Below are 21,832 nucleotides of genomic sequence, written 5' to 3'. Positions count from 1 at the left end.
TAACATTAAACCACATGATTGCATTCAGATTGCCATCAGATTATACTTCCAATTCCCCTTGTCTGATAAACTCCGTAGACTGTGGGGGGAGGAATTGGTTCCAACCCACCATATAGGTGCCTACTCCTGGTATACAATATTAGACCAGTTTCAGTGGTGGCTGAATTTTGTTTGGGAAAGCCATTGAGCATCCAACAAAAGGAGCATCCAAAAAAGGGAGAAAGCCCTTAGAATTAGAATGTAAAATGGGATTTGCTTGTAAAATCCCAATAGAGTTTACCATACCCCAGTAACAAAATGTTCTTCTAGAATCTCAGTGACAAAAACTACTGTACAGAAGGTCACTTTGGGAAAGGCAGGCCATAAGTAACTTACATAGTTTTATGTTTCTTAAAAGTGAAAGTGTGCAATGAGGGTCTTTTCTCCATGTCAGAGGTTGTACATTGAAATGTATTTGGTGTTATCGAATCACATTAAAAAAAAGTTTTACTTGTTGATTCATTTGTTCCATTAAATAGAGAGCATATGGCTTTGTTTTGTGTGTTTGATAGGAACCACCTTCTGTTTTTGTGGTGACAATTAGATTTATTTATTAATTATATTTTATTAGTTAACACTAAAATCCCACGATTTTTCCATTGAGCTTAAAGCAGTATACGTGCCTTTCCTCTTACATTACTTAATTTTTACAGCACCCCTTGTGAGGAAAATCAGTTTTAGAGTGAGTAGTTAAAGACTGCCCTAGCTCTGTGGGAAACTAGAGTTTCCTGGCTCAGTGGGAAACTAGAGCCTGGCTCTCTGAGTCCATCACTTTTTTACCACCACACCATGCCAAGTTCCATTAATTTGAAATAAGAAATGAATTTGTTGTGATACTCAAAATGATTTGAGAATTGGGCAGTTAGTCAACAAGGCACGTAGTTTGCAAGATTACTACAGAAACTGAAGGAGAAATTGTGGGAAATAGCTATTTGATATATCAGGAATACTTAACTTTCCCAACTTCTTATTCCCTAGATTGCTAAACTGAAACAGCAGCTCCAGCGAACCAAGCTAGGAGCCTACCACAGCAAAGAGAAAGACCAGAACTCTCCAGTTCAAGGGGATCATACTGTGCTCTCATCAGTCAAGGTACAGTTCAAATCTCCCTTTTTTATTCTTCTTATCAAAACGGTATTAAATTATCATTTTGTGGTATTTTTCACATTTAGGACAGTGGGAAACACAGGACCATTCACTTCCCTATCACATGACTTTGCGAGGAATTTGGCCATTTTCCTATTTTTTGGCTATGCTGATGTTATACCTGAAGGTCAAGAGAATGGGACTTGCTCTGTGTCACCTTTTCTCTGCCTGCCCTGAGAAACAATAGCTAAGCTGGGGGCTTGAACTTGGTACAGTATCTGCTGGGGTTTGGTTCCAGGACCCCCTGTGGGTACCAAAATCCATGGATGTTGATGCCCACTAAATATAGCGGTGTAGTAAAATGGCACCCCTTATATAAAATGCAAAATCAAGTTTATATTTTAAGAAAATATATTTAAAGCCGTGGATAATTGAATCTGTGGATTCAGAGGGCTGACTGTATTTCACATCTCTCTGAGTCCTATCAGCTCTTATGGGGGGATGGCGGGGATCTGTTTTAATGGTAACTGAAATTTTACTCTATTGTATTGTTTGGTTTTTAAGATGTTGTAACCCGCCTTGATTACTTGAGAAAAGGCGGGCTATAACTAATTATTATTATTATTATTATTATTATTATTATTATTATTATTATTACCACCATCATAGGAGAAAGTCCAGAGTTCAGTGTTAAAAGCATGTAATTAGCTGTGTAGATGCTTACAGAGTCTTTCCCTGCAGTATCTCCTAGTTAGATAGGCCATGGGTTAGTTAGGCTTAGTAGAGATCTTTTAAAAAGTGTATATTGGGGCAGAGGACGTCTCATCCTGCCCATCTGGAGAACACCACTAGGGTGGACCCCCTAAATCATGTAGGATCTAAAATATTTATCAATTCCTAGGTGGGACTAGTTGGAGAGACACTGGCAGATTCTGAGTTGGGCAGACCAATAACTTTTATCAAAGTAGACCTATGTGTTTATAACAGATAAACTGGGAATGGCACGCTTAAGTTTGAACTGTTTAGGAGAATATACTTCTATTTGCACAGAGTTATTAGTCACTTGTTTACTTCAGTATTGCATGTTCTTGTTTGTAGGCTTCATCATCACCAGCTTCCTTTCCAGTCTTGGCCACTGTGTCAATCAGCCCCTGTTTGCATAACAGCCTTGATGCTATCAATCAGGAATTGGAAGAGGTGTTTGTTAAGGAGCAAGGAGATGAGGAGCTCCTCAGAGTGAGTTATGGTTGACTGGGACAAAACATCCTGATAGAGATCGGAATTCTGCCTAACCTGAGGTGTTAGCCTTGTTGTTCACACTACCTTTGCACTGCTAGTATAAATATAGTGTGATATCTCCCCATGTCGAAATTTCCATACTCTCTTAACAAAGGGAAAATCTGTCATGTCCTGTGACTACACCATATATCCAGTTTAGAATATATTTCAAAGACATTTGCTTTTGTTCTGTTAACTTGAGGGCTGGGTTGGGTGTATACAAGAGGACAAAAATAACCTGTCAATAGTAAAGCACATAAAATAGTATGTAAAAAGATCTTATAGCACTTTTGAAAGTAACTAACTGAAAGAAAGAAGTTGGTAGCATGAATTTTCGTAGACTTAAGTCTACTTCCTGAAATGCATCTGAGGAAGTAGACTTAAGTCCATGAAAGCTCATGCTGCCAACTTCTTTCTTTTACTTAGTCTCAAAAATGCTACAAGATCTCTTTATATACTGATTTTACAGACTAGCACAACTATATCTTTGAATTCTATCACTTAAAATAATAATACTAAAATATATGGAAACTAATAAGGCAAATAACAAGTTGATTTAAAATACCAAAGCTACAAGGAAAATCTATGTATTTTTACCTTTAAATCATCTATCGACTCCACAAATTTCTTAGGCAAGGAATATTCAGAAGTGGTTTTGCCAGTTCCTTCCTCTGAAATAATGACCTACAGGACCTGGTATTCATTGGCAGCTTCTCATCCATAGGTAGCCTTAAAATGCATTAACATTAAGACTTGAACACAACAATTGAATAACCCTATATTAAAAGCATTCAAAATGTTTAAAAAACTTAAAAGAAGCACCAGCTATCACAATATGCTAAATACAATGTCTTTATTAATGTTGGAGTGGTTTGGGTGAATGCCTAAGAGACTAAAATGAGGACTGCACAACTTCCTTTCTCCCATATTTAGTCTTCAGTATTGCAGATGTACAAGATCTATTCTGAGTGACAAATGATACATGACAACTACTATTTATGACACAGTGGCCTGGTGGTTAAGACGCCATTCTGACAATTGTAAGATTGGCAGTTTGAGGCCCAAGTGTCACATGATGACGTGAACTCGTGTCACTAGTCCCAGCTTCTGCCAACCTAGCAGTTTGAAAGCATGTAAATGCAAATAGATAAATAGGTACAAGTTCGATGGGAAAGTATCAGCATTCTGTGCAGTCATGCTGGCCACATGACCACCCGGGTTGTCTTCAGATGCTGGCTGTTCGGCTTAGTAATGGAGATGTGTATTGCCCTCTACAGTCAGTTACGACTAGACATTCATGTCAAGGGCAAATTTTACCTTTTTTATCTTATTAAAGCATGAGCTTGTTTTGATAATGCCCCACTTCATCAGATGTAGGAAGCCTTGTCCAAAATTTCAGGGCATACACAATACACGGTTGGGAGTAGAACGGTAGAACATGAGGTTCAAGAGAAACTGAGTTCAAAGGAGAGTCAAAATTACATTAATTATTAGTTACACTAAACACAAAAGTGTTGCTGATAACAAAAACATTATGTATCATTAAGTAAGCCAGTTAATAAATGATAATGTGCTAGGAATCTATTTTCCTCACTCAAACCTCTGCTAGTGGATAGGTGTGAGTATGAGGTTTACATGGATCCATTTGTGCTGGCAGAATTAAAAGCAAGTGTCTGGGGTAAACTTTATTTTCCTTCCTCTCCTTTAAAGTACCTTCTTCAACAGGTACTTTGTTACATGTAATTGCAATGCAATGTATAGTTCCCCCACTAGCTCTGGTTAATATTTGTTTACTGATGCCTGGTTCAGTGGTGATTTCTGCTTTTGCCTTTCTGCTCACTCTATCCCAAAACTTAACTTGATACACTTCACTCATTGTTTTGCACCAGGGCACATAACTGCATGTCAGCCAGCCCATGATGTTGTCACTCACTGAGACTCATCTTTTGTCCTAGGCCCAAAGACCACTGCTGTCATCCTTTCCTAACTCAAAGAAGTGGGCAGTCCTTATCTGTGGGTGATGAAGCTGCCATGGAAATACATTGCTTGCCAATTGTGCTTTTCTTTTTCTCCACACATTGTAACTTCCACCCATAGCAATAGCAAGCAATAGCAAGTACATTTATGTACCACTTATCAGTGCCCTTAAGCATTTCTTAAGCAGTTTATAATGTGTAAGCTAATATTTCTCTGTGGTACCTAAAAAGTGGGACCACATCAGTGTTTTGTTTTGCTAAATCATGATCTGCATTTGGTTCCCTTTTTATATTCCAGCTGTTCATTATTGACTGTATAAGAATTGATGCTGAAGTTTGCTTGTTCTAATTCTTCTTCCACATTCTTTTCCCCCTTATATTTTATACTGTTTTAGGTTGTAGGCATATGAACAGAGACTGTCTTGTGTTGCTCTTGTGTGAGCCTTTGTTGCTAAAAAGCAGGGCAAAAACTCTTTAAAACTAGTAGTCATTCTTGCCCAGGTCTCTCCATTGCTCTGAGCATTTCTGCTTGCCTCTCTATCCTTCAGATGTGTCTTCCTTTCTTCTAGATCCTGGATGTCCCAGATGGTCACAGGGCCCCAGTCCCTGTAGGCACTAGAGACTTCTTGCTACCGCCAGTGGAGCACAGCAGTAGCAGCTGCAGCAGCCTTTCTCTTTCTCCGTCCCCTTCAGCTGCACATGGCCAGTCCCCACACACTCCTGCTCGAGCAGCAACTGAGGAGCATTCCCCTTGTGTATTAGAGAAGCCGTTGTTGGAGGCAAAGGCAAAAGGTAAATGCTGCTGGGTCATCACTAGCTTGTTCTGTTCAAGGAACCCTCAAAGAACTGAACATTTAAAGGTTTTTTTTTCCAAGACCCTTTTGGCCCGAATAAGCAGCATGATTCATGGAAGGACTGAGGTAGGCTGGATTGGTTTATTTTAGTTTATAACTGCTTGATTTCATATATAATATGAAAATCAGTAAGTTATATCAGGTGTTGTCTTTGCCTTCCTCAGAGGTAGAGAGAGTGTGACTTGCCCAAGGTCACCCAGTGGGTTTCCATAACCAAACAGGGATTCAAATCTTGATCTCCAAAGTCATAGTCCTGTGTTCAAACCACAGTGGACCCTTGATATCTGCTAAGGTTTGGTTTCAGGACACACACACCCCACCCCATGATATAATCAGCACATCATTTTATATGGAGTTTCTCTTCAGTTCTGCATTTGGTCAGTGTCTCATATTGAATTTAAGCTTTCTTGTGTTGTTGTTGTTTTTTGCCCAGAAAACAGCAGTACTTCTCCTGTCCTTGCCTTTGCCCTCTCTCCTCGTCCAAATCATACCTATGTGTTCAAGCGGGAACCTCCAGAGGGTTGCGAAAAAGTCCGTGCTTTTGAAGAAGTGGTGTAAGTAGGACACTTGCCTTCTGTCATGCTAGAGCAAGTCTAAATGCTGAAATGGATTGTGCACAATGCTAATTTCCACCGACAAAATAGGATAAAGTAGTAATTTCCCTGACTCTATAAAGAGGGTACAACTTCTAGAAGAATATTTTGTTTAACATTTTTATGCCACCCCCTACTCTAAGGAACTGATGGTGAATTAAACCTCCTTATCCACACAACAACCCTGTGAAATTATACTAAGATGAGAGGCAGAAGGACTGATCCAACGTAACGTTGTTTTATAAGTGAGTGGTGATTTGAACCTGGACTTCTCCAGTCCTGAGTTTGACACTCCAGCTCAGAGTCAGGCAAAGTGAAATTAATGCCGGACATGCTCTCCACCCCACCCCCACCCCCTTTTGCTCTTCACCTATAAGGGAAATAGTTTATTTTGTTTAAGGAAAATCCTCCTAGTTATATATTATGGATGTATTTGATACAGTGCAGAAAGACCAGTACTGAATTCTTAATGAAAGTAAGACTAGTCCAATTGTGGCAGCCTGGTGAGACTGCTGTAGAATTCCTTGGAACAATGTCTGAAATGAGCACTTTCTGTGACTCATCTTCTGTTTGCCCCACTGCAAATAGATGCAGATTCCATTCACAAGAACAGATCTGATCTGATATTCATAATGTCCTGAGTTAAAAGATTATTTGATCCACAGACATCAACACTGCTGTTCTTTCTGTGCACTCAAAGTAGCCGAAGATAATGCAGTTTACTTTTAATTGAATCCCCTCACACAAGTGGGTTATGAATTAGTAACAGGTGTTGTAACACTTCATACACTGTAAGTTCCCACCTTGGAAATTCTTGTTGTACAAAGTTCATGCATCTTTCTCTTTGTGGCCACTCTCCACACTAAAACCTTTCCCCTTACATGCAAAATCCAGAAACACGGAAGATTTAGACATTTACTTATTCCCAGCTGTTGAAAAAGCCACTGGCCATTCTGGGTAAGAGATTCTGGGTTGTAGTCGAAAACAGGAAACTATTATAAGCTCTACTAATACTCCTATGTCCCACTGCAGAGGACTTTATAGTGATCAAATAACCAAAGCTCTGAAGCACTGAATAGTTTTAATCCTTTTTTGACCTCTTTTCATTGTGATTTCTTCCTGTAGGCCACCAAGCCCAGACCAGCCTTTCCAGCCCTCCTGTCCTGATAAAAACAAAGTCCACTTCAACCCAACTGGCTCTGCCTTTTGCCAGTTCAGCCTGGTGAAACCGCTTATTCCCAGTGTAGACTTCCTCTTCAGAGACTTCTCAACTTCTAACCCCGTGCCACCAGGCACATTTTCCTCATGCCAGTCCAGTTCCACCGTCCCTGTTCTCAGTTTGCAGAAAGACTCGAGAGGAGACAACTTCAGTGAAAATCCTCCATCACTTCCATTGAGCCTGGAGTCCTGGAAGCGGCATCAGGCTGAAGATACCGTCATCTTCCACAGCTCCCTGGTTATCTGAAAATCAAGGGAATGGGGCAGATCCAAGATAAATCTGTGGCCTGTGGGGAAGAGTGCCCTGGAACAGGGAAATAGAGCACTCCCAGGTTACAAGTGCTCTTAGTTAATAGCCTTAAAAGTGCAGATTGCCACTGAATTTTTTTGCAGCAACAACTTGGACTCATCATTCTTAAAGCACTTCTTTTCCCTGTGAGTTTGTGTCAGTTGTCCTTCTGCTGTTGCAGTGTCCAAAGAGCACCTATGCTTCTCTGATGGGATACGTGCACTATTAGCTGCTAGGCTTTGTCTTTCTCTGCTTGCTAAGTGAGGCAGGAGCTCATTTATACATATATATATTTTAAAAAGATCTTAAAGAGTGTCTCTCAGGCTCCCCACAGAATTGGGGCTATGGAAGAGTTTACATATATCCAGAGCTAGTATACACTAGATTGGCAGATGACTGCAGGGCAGGAGTAGAGCAGGGCAATCAGTTTCCAGGGGTACTAATAAGTCTACAATCTGTTTTCAAGACTCCTTTTTTTGTATGTTGCCCTATACTGTGTAGAACTATATCACTGGAACACAGTCAACTAAATTTAGGTCCTAAATGCTTGAAGCATTTTTACTTTCAATGATCAATCTGTAGCATGTAGTTGAACATGCAAAAATTCAACTGGAGTGTGCCTTTTTGTGATAGATGTCTTCAGATAGGTTCTCTTCTTTTATGAGTTTGGAACAAGGAACTTCCAGAAGATATTCATAGTAACAGATTTCTGCAAAAGGAAATTGTGGAATAATGTCTGAGTTTTCTACTTAGAGTGCAACTGTTTATGGAACTGGTATACACTGCCTTTTAAAAATTATAAGTTGGCCAGTTCAACTGTATCTTACACTACTACTATTGTAGCCATCGAGTTTGGGGAATGTGTTTGGCTTTAAACCCCCCCCCCCCCCCCCCCTAACGCACAAAATACTTCAAAGATTGGAAATTCACTTCAGCTTAGATTTTGTGCTTACACTTAACACTTATATCTTACGTTCACCCCCTCTACAACTGAAAGGCCTTAAACCTGGTGTTGCCTTGGAAACAAAAGTGACTTTTTTGGTCTTAAGCTTCTTACTGTATTGGAAGGGTTTTCTTCAACTCAAGATAGAAACTATATTTTCTTTTGAAAACAGTATTTTTGCAGCTATTTTTTGAGGTTTTTTAAAATTTTAATGTAAGTATCACAAAGGCTTATGGAAGAATGTAAGACTCAGAGGTTCATTGCCTTTCTTGAAGTTTTTTTGGGGGGGCAGATCTTGGTGTTTAAACCAATTAAAAGTATAAAAATACATGGCATATAAGACTTATTTATACAGCATTTTATCAAAGCAAAAAGAAGCTATTTGGGATGGGTGGAATGCTGGACTTAACCTGGCATTCTAACCCTAGTAGCTACCACTGTGCCAGTTAAAGCTCACCACCCAAACTAAATGAGAAACTACAGATTGATGGCCCAGTAACCAATCAGTCATGTCTCAACATCACGTACCGTAGTATGGTTTCATGAAATCCGGTTTGTGATATGCAGACAGTCTCTGTGCTCATAAGCCATGGCTCATTAACCAACCACAACCTGAGGCCATGGTATGAACTGTCTTGTTTAAACCGTGGCTTCTCATGGCATCCTAATCTGTGATTGTACAGTACTTTGTTTTTCCCGGGCGCCTGTCCTAAAACAGGTGCTAACAAAAGAGGGAGCAGAGAAATAAACCATAGACATCCGAATTGGGGAAAGAAAAATATATTGGGGAACATTTGCTATTGATGCAACAAATCATGGTTTATCATGATGAACACATGCAGTAGCTGTCTGATACCTTATTTCAGCCTGCATGATATTCTAGGCAAAGAGCTTATTTTAGTCTGTATTATTATAGGCAAAGAAGTGTATGTTAACTGAAAAAATAACTTTAGAGACTGGATTTCACCTTAGTACAGTCATCTTCATCCTATTATTATTATTATTATCATCATCATCATCTTCTCTGATGTCAGTACTAATTACATCAGGGACTGGTATTAAAAAAGCAGGGATAGTTATATCACATTAAATTTGGAGGTGTGGAAGAGAGGTAATCAAGGGCCAGATAGGAAAGTATTTACTAAAGCCAGTTAGATCCCAGATAGAGGGAAATGAAGACAGTCTGGACAATATGCCAGAATAGGTTTCTTTGGATTGTAAAAACTATTGTATAAATTGATACTTAGAGCTTCTCCCAAAAAGGTTCATTTTCTGATTCTGCTGCTCTTAGCACATAATAAGCAGAACTGGAAACCTCCAGCAAGGTAATCTTTGACTGGCATGAAGCAGCCACTGACCCATCTGAAAGAAAGAAAAAACAGACTCCAGAATACATGTTTAGGCTATTGCCTTTATTGCTATGCCAAGAAAGGCATGAATATGAGCGAATGCCCAATATTGTCCTCATGGTTGTGCTCATAAAGGTATTATACAGATTATGGAGTTTTTTCTTTTGCCTGGCACAAGCCATTACTTCTTACCAAGAAAAAAAAGTTAAGGAGCCCTTTTAACTAGATACAGTACACTGCATCCCATAGAAAACTAGGTTGAAAGTATATCTTCAGTGTGTAATCATGTTAATTTCACACAAAGTTCTTGGCTCATATTTATCCACAGTTAGATTTATAGACACTGCTGCCTCCGGAAATAAAGTGGGGGTAAACTCTAAATGCACCAGACTCTGGTTGTTGAAAGATAAGCAGGGTAAACCCTGGTTAGTACCTGGATGGGAGACCGCTAGTGAACACCAGGTGCTGTAGGCTGTGTGTCGGAGGAAGGAACTGGCAAAAATCATCTCCGAATATTCCTTTCCTAAGAAAACCCTATGAATTTCAGGCAGTTGCCATAAACTGACAGAAAACGTGAAGGCACACATACACTAATATCGAACAGCAGTGAAATGTAACCTCTTTGAGCAGGATATTGGGCACCGGAGGGTTGGGGGATTTTTATTATTATTGTAGTGTATTGTGTGCCTTCAAGTCATTTCCAGTTTATGGTGACCCTAAGGCGAGCCTATCATGGAGTTTTCTTGGCAACATTTGAGGTTTGTCATTGTCCTTCCCTGAGGCTGAGAGGGTGACATACCCAAAATCACCCAATAACAAGTAAGTACTAAGAGGTTTACCAAGTGTAAGCTAATTGCCCCCAACAAGCTGGGTCCTCATTTTAGCGACCTACAGGAGGATGCCAGGCTGAGTCGACCTGAACCCCGGTTCCAAACTTGGCCGTAGATAGGGCCCAAAATTAAAATAGGCTAAATTTCTTAGGGCCGCAGATAGGTTTTAATTACATTGTTATTAATAATATTGATTCTGTCCTTCTGCCCAGACCTCCTTGGCAGAAAGGCCAAGTGATGGAGGAACCTTCCTCCACTGCCTGGCCTTCTCAGGAGAAAGCTGGGCAGCAGAGGACTCTCAAAGATGTTCTGGGCCACCTGGAATCCTATGGTGGGCCACATGCAGCCCTGGGCCATATGTTGTGCGGACCTGCCCTGGTTGGTATTGAACTCATAACCTTGAGGTTTATGAATGGCTGCGGTACAGGCATTTAGCCACTGCGCCACTTGGGCTCCATGTGGGTTTACGTGGCTGAGCCAGGATTCGAATCCTGGCCTTGAGTCGTCGTTGTCCAACACTCAAGCGCCTCAATATCCTCCTTGCCACTCCCCGGCATGACATTTAACATCCAAGGCTGCATCTGCACTACAGAAATAACCCAGTTTAAGACTGCTTTCCTGGCTCAGTGCTAAGGAATTCTGGGAAATGTAGTTTTGTGAGACATTTTAGCCTCAGAGCTCTGGTGCCACAATAAAAACTACAATTCCCAGGGCTCCACAGCATGGCAATTAAAGCGGTGTCACGCAGGGTTCTGGGCTGCAGAAATAATCCAGTTTGAAACTGCTTTAACTGCCCTGGCTCAATGCTAAGGAATTCTGGGAACTGTAGTGCGAACGCAGCTTAAGAAAGAAACTCTGCCTAAGCATTGATAAGCCCCGCCCACGTTGCTAAGGAGTCTCTCAGACGCCTAGCAACGCCTACTTCCGGCCCTCTTAGCCCCGCCCCCCTTTTGGAGCCAGCAATAAGAGTCTGACACGAGCGGCGAATCGCACCAAGGTCCGCCTCTCGCTCTGCCGGACGGTTGGAGCCATCCGCGATTGCTACGTATAAAAGCTGCGGCCTCGGTCTTTGTAAGGCCCCCTCTCGCGTTGTCTATCGCAGTGCCTGAAGAGAAAAGGATCCAATATATCCCCCGAAGCTGGAGAACGAAACGGAGGCACAGTCAAGACGAGATTAAAGCCGAAAACCCTTTTTCTCAACAGTCGCGTTCTATGCACAGTTATCCTTTCGAAGTCTTAACATTCAGGCACTGAGGTAGACAGCCCTGAAGCCGCGGCAGGCAGGCAGGGGCCCTTCGTGGGCTTAGTCGCAGCCGCGTCTATGAGGCCCCCTTTTCCGCCGCCGCCGGCGCCGCTGCGAGATGTTTCCGTGGAGCTGTCGCCGCTGAGGCTGCCGGGGTCCGAGACAGTCCCAGGGCCGGGGATGGGGGTCAGCGGGGGGCATGGAGGCGGCGGAGGAGCGGGCGCCCTCTCGGCTGAGAGGCTGCGGCTGCCCGTTTGCTGCCTGGGAGTCTTCGTCTGCTACTTCTGGTACGGCGTCCTCCAGGAGACAATGTAAGTGGCCCAAAGACGGAGCAGCGCTTTCTCTCCTCCTCTTCCTCCTCCTCCTGTCTCCCAGTCCATGACAGACACTGATTGGATCCAACTGACAGAGAAAAGGTAGAGCATCATAGAATCATAGACTTGGAAGAGACCAGTCCAACCCCTTTATTCTGCCATGCAGGAACTCTCAGTCAAAGTATCCCCAATGACAGACGGTCATCCAGCCTCTGCTTAAAGACCTCCAAGGAATGAGGCTCCACCACTCTCCGAAGAAAGAGTGTGTTCCACTGTTGAACAGCCCTTAATGTCAGGAAGTTCCTCCTAATGTTGAGGTGGAATCTCTTTTCCTGCAGCTTGCATCCACTGCTCTGGGTCCTTGTCTCTGGAGCAGCAGAAAACAAGTCAGCTCCCTCCTCAGTATGACATCTTTTCAAATACTTAAACAGGGCTACAGTATCTTATCACCTCTTAGCCTTCTCTTTTCCAAGCTAAACATCCCCAGCTCCTTAAGTCGTTCCTCATAAGACATGGTTTCCAGACCCTTCACCATTTTAGTCGCCCTCCTTTGGACACGCTCCAGTTTCTCAATGTCCTTTTTGAATTGTGGCGCCCAGAACTGGACACAATATTCCAGGTGGGGCCTGACCAAAGCAGAATATAGTGGCACTATTACTTCTCTTGATCTAGACACTATACTTCTATTGATGCAGCCTAAAATTGCATTGGCCTTTTTAGCTGCCACATCACACTGTTGACTCATGTTCAATTTGTGGTCTACTTGGACTCCCAGATCCCTTTCACATGTAGACTTCTTAAGCCAGGTATCCCCCATCCTATATCTGTGCATTTCATTTTTCCGCCTTAAGTGCAGAACCTTAGTTAGGAGTAGCTATTACCTCAGAGGAGAGGATCAAATGTCAAAATGACATTAATAGATTAGAAAGAGGAGCCAAGACTAACAAAATAAATTTGAACGGCTAGAAATGTAAGGCACTGCACTTAGGGCAAAAAAATGAAGTGCATAGATATAGGATGAGGGACTCCTGGCTTAACAAGATGACATGTGAAAGGGATGTAGGAGTCCAAGTAGACCACAAGTTGAACATGAGTCAACAGTGTGATGTGGCAGCTCTACTCTGCTTTGTTCAGGCCTCACCTGGAATATTGTGTCATATTGATGATGAGAAAGTTTGTTTCCTGCTGCTCCAGAGAATAGGATGCAGAGCAGTGGATGCAAACTACAGGAAAAGAGATTCCAGCTCAACATTAGGAGGAACCTCCTGACAGTCAGGGCTGTTCGACAGTGAAACACACTCCCTTGGAGTGTAGTGGAGTCTCCTTTCTTGGAGGTCTTTAAGCAGAGGCTGGATGGCCATCTGTCAAGGGTGCTTTGATTCTGTGTTCCTGCATGGCAGAATGGCGTTGAACTGGATGGCCACTGTGGTATTTTCCAACTCTATGAATAAAGGGACCTCAGATGTCCTGTAGATTCTTCTGTGTACTTCTTGTTAGGGATGATGGGAGTTGCAGCTCTTCTCCTGGCTTTCACTCTCACCACCCTGGTCAGCGGAAGAACAACCAGTTTGACCAGTAGCTCTGAGAATTGGCTGAAGATGTCTTCCAATCTTCTCTGCAGTCTGCTGGTTCTTGTTCAGCTCTCAAGACACCAGTCAACACAGTAGTCTTCTTTATATAAAAGATCTACTTTTATTCTACTATATACACTATGCACAAAAACAATTCGCTACTCACAAAACTCACTATACTCCTCAATACCCACACTACTATACTCCTCTATACCCACAAAAAGTATTGCCATACATTATTGCTTATATAGACATTTGTCTCTCTATTCATTATACAGTTGCCACCTCCTGGGCGTGTACATACAATATGATTGACATACCATACTTGGCTCAATCTAGGCCTCACATTGCATCATACATTACTGTCCACTCAATGACTCTCAGGTGATATCAATTTGCACCTTTTCACTTTGTCATTGCCTCATATGTCCTTGGCTTTCAGGACCTTCTAATTACATTACTTACAACACCTGTGTGACAATTCAATAACTTTTGCTGTGTCATGTTACTTTCAAATACATTCATATACATATTATATTTCTTGTGACTATATATCCCATGTGGCTTTTTCCTGACAATTCTAACTAATTGCCTCCCCTTTTATACCTGTGCCTCTAAGGGGCAGATTCTGCTTGCTCTTAGTTCAAGTATTAGAACACCGGGAAAAGAAATAAACATTCCTTTCAGCCCACCTATGAAGCTCATTCTGGTGACATGCACAAGAAGTTAATTGTGTCAGTGGGTGTCTCATTCTTTCCAACTAATTCTCATCTCAATTTGTTTTTCTACAGTACAAGAGGCAAATATGGGGAAGGAGCAAAGCAGGAGAAGTTCAGATATGCTCTGTCTTTGGTCTTTGTTCAATGTGTGATCAATGCCATTTTCGCTAGGATATGTAAGTATTTCCAAAGAAACAAAAAGGTTGTTTGATTCAAGTGCATCAATTTTCTTTGCCTTTGGAGGCCACTGTGAAACTACTAAGGGTTTGAAGAACATCCTATGATGCTTCATGGGAAGAGTTTTTGTTGCCTGCTGTGGTCATGTGCAAGCCACCTATAGACATACCATATATACTCGTGTACAAGTCAACCTCATGTATAAGTCGAGGGAAGGTTTCAGGGTCAAAATCCTGGGTTTTGATATGACCCATGGGTAAGTCGAGGGTAAAACTTTGGGGGCTATAAGAAAGGATGGAAAGGGGGGAAATGCCACTTCTGGACCTCTCCAAACCGATTCCCAGGTGCTGGAGGAGAGGTTTTAACATCGGATTGAGAAAGGAAGCTAATGGATTTTAATGGAGAGTTGTTTCCATAGGAAGCAAGGTCTTGCAAAATGGACTGGAGAGATGGTTTTAAATGGAGAGTTTTTTGATAGGAAGCAAGGTCTTGCAAAAGGGACCAAAAAAGAAGGAAATGGATTTAAATGGGGAGATTTTTTCCATAGGAATCCAGGTCTTGCAAAACGGAGCAGAGAGAGAAGCAAGTGTTTTTAAGTGGGGAGTTTTTCCTGGAAGCAAAGGCTTGCAAAACTGACTGGAGGGGGAAGGAATTGGTGTTCAGTGGAGATTGGGGCATCAGGCTTGCTTGCTTTAGAACCCTTCTAAGCACTACTGATGTATTGACTGTTATATAAGTCTTCTCCAAATTTTAGGGTCTATTTTGGGGCATAGATTTCTCGACTTATAGTCGAGTATACAGTGCACCTTCCCCTTACGTGGGAATCTTTTCCAGATCCCTCTGCGTAAGGGGAATTCCGCATGTGCTGGAGCCCCATTAGAAGTAATGGGGCTCGTACTCGTGGTGCACAGTAGTGCTGCAGTGTGTGCGTGTGCCACGAGCACACACCCCATTGCTTCTTCCTTGGCGCATGTGGGGCTTTTCCGGTGTGACTTTCATCATATACGATACTGTGTATCATAGATTGCTTGAGTACACAAATCCGTGTAGAAAATTAAGTTCTGCTTTCTCTTCCTCTTTCTCTTGTCAGTCCGAGTAAACCTCAGCTGCTTTCTCTGAACAAAAGTGAAATGGATGAACAAAGGCAAGAATTCCATTCTTTGTGTTCTTCTTCCTCTCTTTACCAAGACTTTAGGTCAAGAGCATGTAGGGGCAGAGGGGTGCACAGAAAAACATGCCTGTGTTCCCTTCTCTCTTGCTCTGCCCCATCCACCATGCACTCGAAAATAGTTTTGAAAAGAGGAGAAGCACATACACATAAATGGAAGATGATATGAGAAAAAGTTATCTCCTACAGGTGCTATTCCCCTTGTTCTTTTCTTCTTCCAAGCAATAAGAAAAATGGAGCTGCAGGAAAAGGCATGGGCTCATTTGTTCTCATAATATACTCTCTGTGCCAACAGGGCTTTCGTAGTGGTTTCTTAGGTGTGTGTACATATCTGTGTCAGAAGAACATGCAAAGGAGGAATACTACTGTACATATTATTCTTCACTCTCTTCCCTGACTTTGCGGCACGGGAAATTGTGTTGTTATTTTATGTATATCTCTGGCAAGGACATGCACACAGACTCTGGAAAGATGAAGGGGTATATGCAGAAACTCTTCCTACTTTGTCTTCACCTTACCCATGGAAGGGGAGGTTAGTTGTATTGTCACACCACTGGGCAAGCTGGGGGCTTCTTCACCTCAAGTGAGCTGGGGGCTTCTTCACTTTTCCAACAAGTAGCCTGCTGTTAAGAGCCAAATTAGATACAATATGCAAATACTCTATAGGGGAATCAATAGCTCTGTGTGTATGTATAATTTGATAATAAAAAGGATACACACAGAGAGAGGTAAGTGTCTTCTTTTCTACTCACTCCTTCCCCCCTGTTGCTAATAATATCAAATCTATACATTCTTGGTGCTGCTATTCGTTTTTTTAAAAAATATATTGGGATAAAATTTGTATGTGGAAAACTTCATTTGGCTGTGGGATCAGTTGCCAACCAAGGATGTAGGCTTGCTTTTAGCCCTGTTTCTTAACAAATTTTAGATTTACCAGTGGCACAAAAACATGCAAGCTGTACAAAAGTGGGTGCATGTAGTTCACCTGCCATATTTACTTTCACTCTGCGATCAAATGGTTTTGGAGAGAGAGATGATTTTGCCCAGGCATTCCAGAACTGGAAGCTTTCAAGTATGTTGAACTATAAAACCCACAGTCCATAACAAGACATGATGGTGGATGTTGTAGTCCAATGCATCTGGATGGCACTTGATTAGGGAGCATTGGTCTTACCTTTTTTACTTTTGCATGTGGAAGTAAGACCCCTATGTAGCTTCTTATATATGAAATGCTTTGTTGCCAACACATTTCTTGTACATTTTTCCCCAATCAGTGATCCAGTTTTTTGATGCTATCAAGGTGGACCGGACCCAGAACTGGCTTTATGCAGCTTGCTCCCTCTCCTATGTGGGAGCCATGGTCTCCAGCAACTCAGCTCTGCAGTTTGTCAACTATCCAACTCAGGTGAAGAATGACAGGTCTCCAAGGTGGGAGTGATGGGTTAGATGCATAGATTTGGAGAATGGGATGTCTCACAGAGACATCTTCCCTCTCCTGGTGACATGCTTGGCAACCTCTTGCTTCACTGCAGACTGTGTCATAAGTACTATGAATGGTGCAGAAAACATAAGCTGGAAACCTCATTTCTGTATTAAGGTGGATACGTACCACCCACCATGGCCAATGGTAAGGGATTGAGGGAGTTAGGTTAAAAAACTTCTTCTAGGAGTTAAGTCTGAAACATACAGCGAGCTAAAAAAATCCTGAATTGTGAATTAGTCAGGAGGATAGCAAGTGTCCACATTGTGCTAACCATCTAGGAAAGCTTGAAGCACCATTCACTTCTCAAGTTGCTTGGAACTTTCCTTCAAGCAGTTACAATGTCCCTTATTCCTTTCACATATTCTGCAATACGTAATCAGAAATGAGAGTGGTGGGAATGGTCAGAAAGCAGTGTACTTCCTCCATTCTTCCTGAACTTGCTGTGCAAGGATGCAAATGATAGCACATTTCAGTGGCTCCTTCCCAGGTTTGATGTCAGCATGAGCTAGGTTCAGGTAGCTTTTGGCATTAACCATGACTCCAGAATGGGGATCATGAACTCAGTGGGCTTGCTAGAAGGGAATTAGTGAGATTAGAAATACTTAGGGCTAGATGTAGGAAATGAAATTCTGTAGGGGAGTGCAGGACAAGGGTTTGATAAAGGAGTGACTTGTGGGAAACTAGCCAAGCATAGCTTGTGACTTTTCTGAAAGGATTTGGGGGAGGGGGGTTTCCAGGGAGTCATAGACATACATAGAGGGGAATATAGTTTGATGGTGTTCTCTCTTGGATTAAAATGCAGCAAAATCTGTATAGATGTATGTGCAGAGAAGAAAGGACTGGATGAAGGAAAGGGTTCAGCTGATGAAAAGTTGTGACAGGAGGAAGTGAACATGAGGGACAACATGTATCAGTGAAACAGAAAAAAGCTAAACACTTTATTTAAGTGGATGCAAAATATGTGCAGAATTGGCAAAGAAAAGAGAACAGAGCTTGTCAGTCAAATCTCTCATTTTCTCTCTTGTAGGTCCTTGGAAAATCCTGTAAACCCATCCCAGGTAAGTAACCCTTAAACCTGTCACCAGAATTGTGTGTGCTTTACCAGGAAACTGCTTGGATGAGTTGTATACAGTTAATTAAATCAAAGGAGTACAGTCTCCTTTGAGTGCTGTTGGAGGCTTTGTTTCTGGAATTACATGGGAGTGGAATTAAGAACAAAGTCATATTGCTGCTGAAATCCTACATCTTGTCACTGGAAGGTCTTGGTTACTTTCTCATTGTGGTTTGTATGCTATTTTTGTTTTGTTAATCTTCGTAAAGTCATATACCTATTTTCAAATTCAAATTCACTCCTATTTAAGAGTGTTCAGGGCTAGAAACTTTTGTCAAGAAAGCCAAAGTTTTGAGGGCATGTTACTATTGTACAAAATGGTCCCCAGATTTTTTCTGCCCCTGCTCTGTTTAGTATAAGGCAAGAGGTTTAGAGTAATGAAATGTGCTTTGATGAAGGAGCCTAAGGCTGAAAGTCTGTTCATATTACAAAATATAGAAGGCAGTGTGGTGAGAAACTGAAAATCAACCCAAATCTACTGTCTCACACTTGGATCATTATTACATCATGTCAGTGAGGTAAATGTGTGATGACCCCACAAAAATAAGTTTTCCAACTTCTTCCTATTCATAAGAGTGACCCATGTATCCTCCTCTGTGGGTTTTAATATCCTTGTATCATTGTAAGAATGTTATGTTACAAACAATCTCCAGTGGTCATGGGTTAGTTCAGTTTCCTAGCAGGGCCATTGGCAAGCAATGTTTTTCCTCACCATTCCTTCTTCTCTTTAGTCATGTTGTTAGGGGTGACAGTGCTGAGAAAGAAGTACCCAATGTCCAAATACCTGTGTGTCTTACTGATCGTCACGGGGGTGGCCCTCTTCATGTACAAGCCAAAAAAAGGAGGAGATATTGAGGACGACCACATCTTTGGATATGGAGAACTCTTGCTGGTAAGCCCCAAGCTGTTTTGAAGTATTTTGTTGGCAACTTGTGTTATTCTGGTATATATAGGGAAAGAGAGAAGTAGGTGCTCCTGGAAGAGTAAGTCTTGCTTGACATGGTGGGGTTTGTTTCTACTTTGGTTTCTCTTTTTGGACAATCTGCAGCCTTGAATCTGAATTCGGATTTGAAACATCTCCCCCCCCCCCTCAAACCTCTAGCAAGATTGATCTGTCCCTTCCCTACAGCTTGAGAAGGAAGAGAAGGCAGAAGAGAAAGGAGAGTGAGGCTCCATGTGGCTCCAAAAGATTGCCTCTGCCCTCATTGGAAAAAAGGGTTGCACATCTGTGCTCTAGATAATACGGTGCTATGAGATGTCATTACTATCTACTGTATTAAAGATTGAGGGGTGTGTGAAAGATTTTGGCAGGGAAAAGGTTATGAGATTTCTACCTTGACAGGAGAGTCTGTGCAGGAATGGAAAGATCAGTCTTGCTAGAGGTTTGAAGAGAGGAGGTTTACAATCAGAAATTAGCCTCAGGGCTGCAGGTTGCCCAAGAAAAGAAAACTCTTTAAGTTCAGGCTAAGGGGCTTCATCATATCCACAGCATATTCTCAATTAGCACATAATAACATTTATTTATAGTTCCCTTTCCACCAAAGAGTGGAACATCAAACATACAATCAAAGATGTAGGTGATATGAAACATAACACTATAAATATGCATGAAATATCCAGCATCCCACCAGCTGCTACCCATATCAGCAACCTCAAGCACAACTCAGCAGCTTAACTTGGTGAATCAAAGAGGAATGTGTTCAGTCTCTGATAAAAATGGGTGAGTTCTTCCACCAGCTGGAGGTCCAAAGGAAGACCCTTTCACTGTGGAATCAGATCTTAAAAGGCTCACAGCCTTCACAGAGCTGTGTGGATTGGTGGAACAGAAAATAATCCTTTGCCTGTAGATCTTAAATTCCAAGATGGTGCATACCATGCTAGCCGAGCTGCCGGGTGCTGGGGAAAGTTAGAATGCATATCACATATCAAGTCATTTTTCATGTTACTGCTGTATCAGGGATAAGATCATGTGGGCTCCAGGTGTTTTGCAGTCCTCAGAGTCTCTTAAAATCAGTTTTAAGGAGAGAGAGAAAAAACTGAAAGCAGCTTTTAAAAATGAAGTAATCCTTTTGGCAACTTGTAATTTATTTTTTGTTTATAGTAAGTAAATAAATTTTGTAAAAAATGAAGGGCCTCTTCTGGTTTCATTTGGAAGGCCTGGCACAAAGCTTAAGAACAGGGCACCTCTAAGCTTTTCTCAAGCTAATGCTTCAGGATCTTGAATAACAAGGTTTGTTTTGCATTTAGCATTCAAAAATTGAGGAGAGGGTCCAAAATCTGTTTAGCCTATAAGGTTGAAACCAAATGTAGAACCCAGTTCTGCTTCTTTGTTGATGTGATAATTAACTCATGCTGGTCAGGTAAGCCTATAGGAATTTAGTCACCACCTCAATTGTTGTAAGCCATTCTATGAATCTCTCCTTCCCCTGCTCCAAAGGATGGGGCAGAAATTTACTGAAGAAATAACAGATGCAAATAAGGACATGTTCTTTTCCACTCTTTCCTTCTTCTGTTTGTTCTCAAATCTGGCTCTTGGGGATCCAGAAAAGAGAATATGAGAGAGTTTAATTAATGTCTTTATTTATTCATCCCCATCATTTATATATCTCTCTTTATTTTAAAACCCCCAAAGCAATTCACAGTGAAAATATGTACAATAAGTGTTTAAAATTTGCAATACAATAAAAAAATCTAGAACACCATTTAATAAAAACTAAGGGTAGTTTACCAGTTTACTAAGAAAATGTCTGCTAAAACAAGTAAGTCTTCAAGTGATGATATAAATATTCCACTTTAAGAACCTGATGTACAGAGAGACCGTTCCACATGGTGGGAGCCACAAGAGATCAGCCATTCATCTTTCTGCCTCAGTTCACACAACTGGGGATAATAGCAGCTACCTTGTAGACTATGTAGGCATAAATCAAATAAGAATATGGTAATATTAATTTACATTTTGTAAATTTTTGTAGGAGAGGATTTGGACTGCGTAGTAATAACAGGAAGTGTTTTGGCAGCTGCATCTAGGATAGAGATGTTTACATCTTTATAAGTAACTCACTATAGTAACTTTTTGTACTTGAAAACTACATATTGGCCTCTTTGTAAAATGGAAGATGCAGTTTAATGAATTTGAAGAGTGTTACTGGTTTCTGTATGGAAGACCAGATTTTTGCATTTTCCTTTGTGGGAATGTGGATTTTTGTCTCATACATCTCCTTCCTGTTTGTTCGTTTGTTTTTTGCCCAAGCCAGCATACCATTTTTAGCAATGCACAAATGGTCAAAATTTGTTGTCCTCTCTCCTAACCCCATCCTTGCTTCAGCTGCTATCTTTGACTCTGGATGGCCTGACGGGAGTGTCTCAAGACCACATGAGAGCACACTATCAGACTGGTTCCAATCATATGATGCTGAACGTTAATGTGTGGTCAACTTTGTTCCTGGGAGCTGGTAAGGATCTTCTCAGAGTGCAATGATTGGGGTGGCAGGGAGAGAGAAGCAGGACAACCTGGTCTGAACTCAGTGACACTAATCCAGATCATCATGAAAGTAGCTGCAGAAGACCACATATAGCCTGCTTTGCCTGCAG

The 21,832-nt window shown here is 41.5% G+C and overlaps 2 protein-coding genes across 7 annotated transcripts in view; both read left to right on the top strand.

Annotated features, from left to right (window-relative positions):
- Nucleotides 1–8,604, top strand: part of FAM117A (family with sequence similarity 117 member A) — a 50,080-nt gene extending 41,476 nt beyond the window's left edge. For all 6 annotated transcript variants that reach the window (XM_042471925.1, XM_042471923.1, XM_042471919.1 and 3 more), the window contains 5 exons: nucleotides 1,018–1,131; nucleotides 2,224–2,361; nucleotides 4,949–5,171; nucleotides 5,667–5,787; nucleotides 6,952–8,604. In XM_042471925.1, coding sequence (XP_042327859.1) covers nucleotides 1,018–1,131; nucleotides 2,224–2,361; nucleotides 4,949–5,171; nucleotides 5,667–5,787; nucleotides 6,952–7,291 — 936 coding nt within the window. In that variant the 3' untranslated portion in view covers nucleotides 7,292–8,604. The remainder of the gene's footprint in view (nucleotides 1–1,017; nucleotides 1,132–2,223; nucleotides 2,362–4,948; nucleotides 5,172–5,666; nucleotides 5,788–6,951) is intronic.
- Nucleotides 8,605–11,506: 2,902 nt separating this feature from the next.
- Nucleotides 11,507–21,832, top strand: part of SLC35B1 (solute carrier family 35 member B1) — a 16,698-nt gene continuing 6,372 nt past the window's right edge. Inside the window, exons 1-6 of the mRNA XM_042475083.1 lie at nucleotides 11,507–12,009; nucleotides 14,375–14,478; nucleotides 16,922–17,052; nucleotides 18,158–18,188; nucleotides 18,973–19,133; nucleotides 21,567–21,693. Coding sequence (XP_042331017.1) covers nucleotides 11,777–12,009; nucleotides 14,375–14,478; nucleotides 16,922–17,052; nucleotides 18,158–18,188; nucleotides 18,973–19,133; nucleotides 21,567–21,693 — 787 coding nt within the window. The 5' untranslated portion in view covers nucleotides 11,507–11,776. The remainder of the gene's footprint in view (nucleotides 12,010–14,374; nucleotides 14,479–16,921; nucleotides 17,053–18,157; nucleotides 18,189–18,972; nucleotides 19,134–21,566; nucleotides 21,694–21,832) is intronic.

This window comes from Sceloporus undulatus, chromosome 6 (assembly GCF_019175285.1).
Source record: "Sceloporus undulatus isolate JIND9_A2432 ecotype Alabama chromosome 6, SceUnd_v1.1, whole genome shotgun sequence".
NCBI classification, from domain to species: domain Eukaryota; kingdom Metazoa; phylum Chordata; class Lepidosauria; order Squamata; family Phrynosomatidae; genus Sceloporus; species Sceloporus undulatus.
This window is presented reverse-complemented; position numbering and strand designations above follow the sequence as displayed.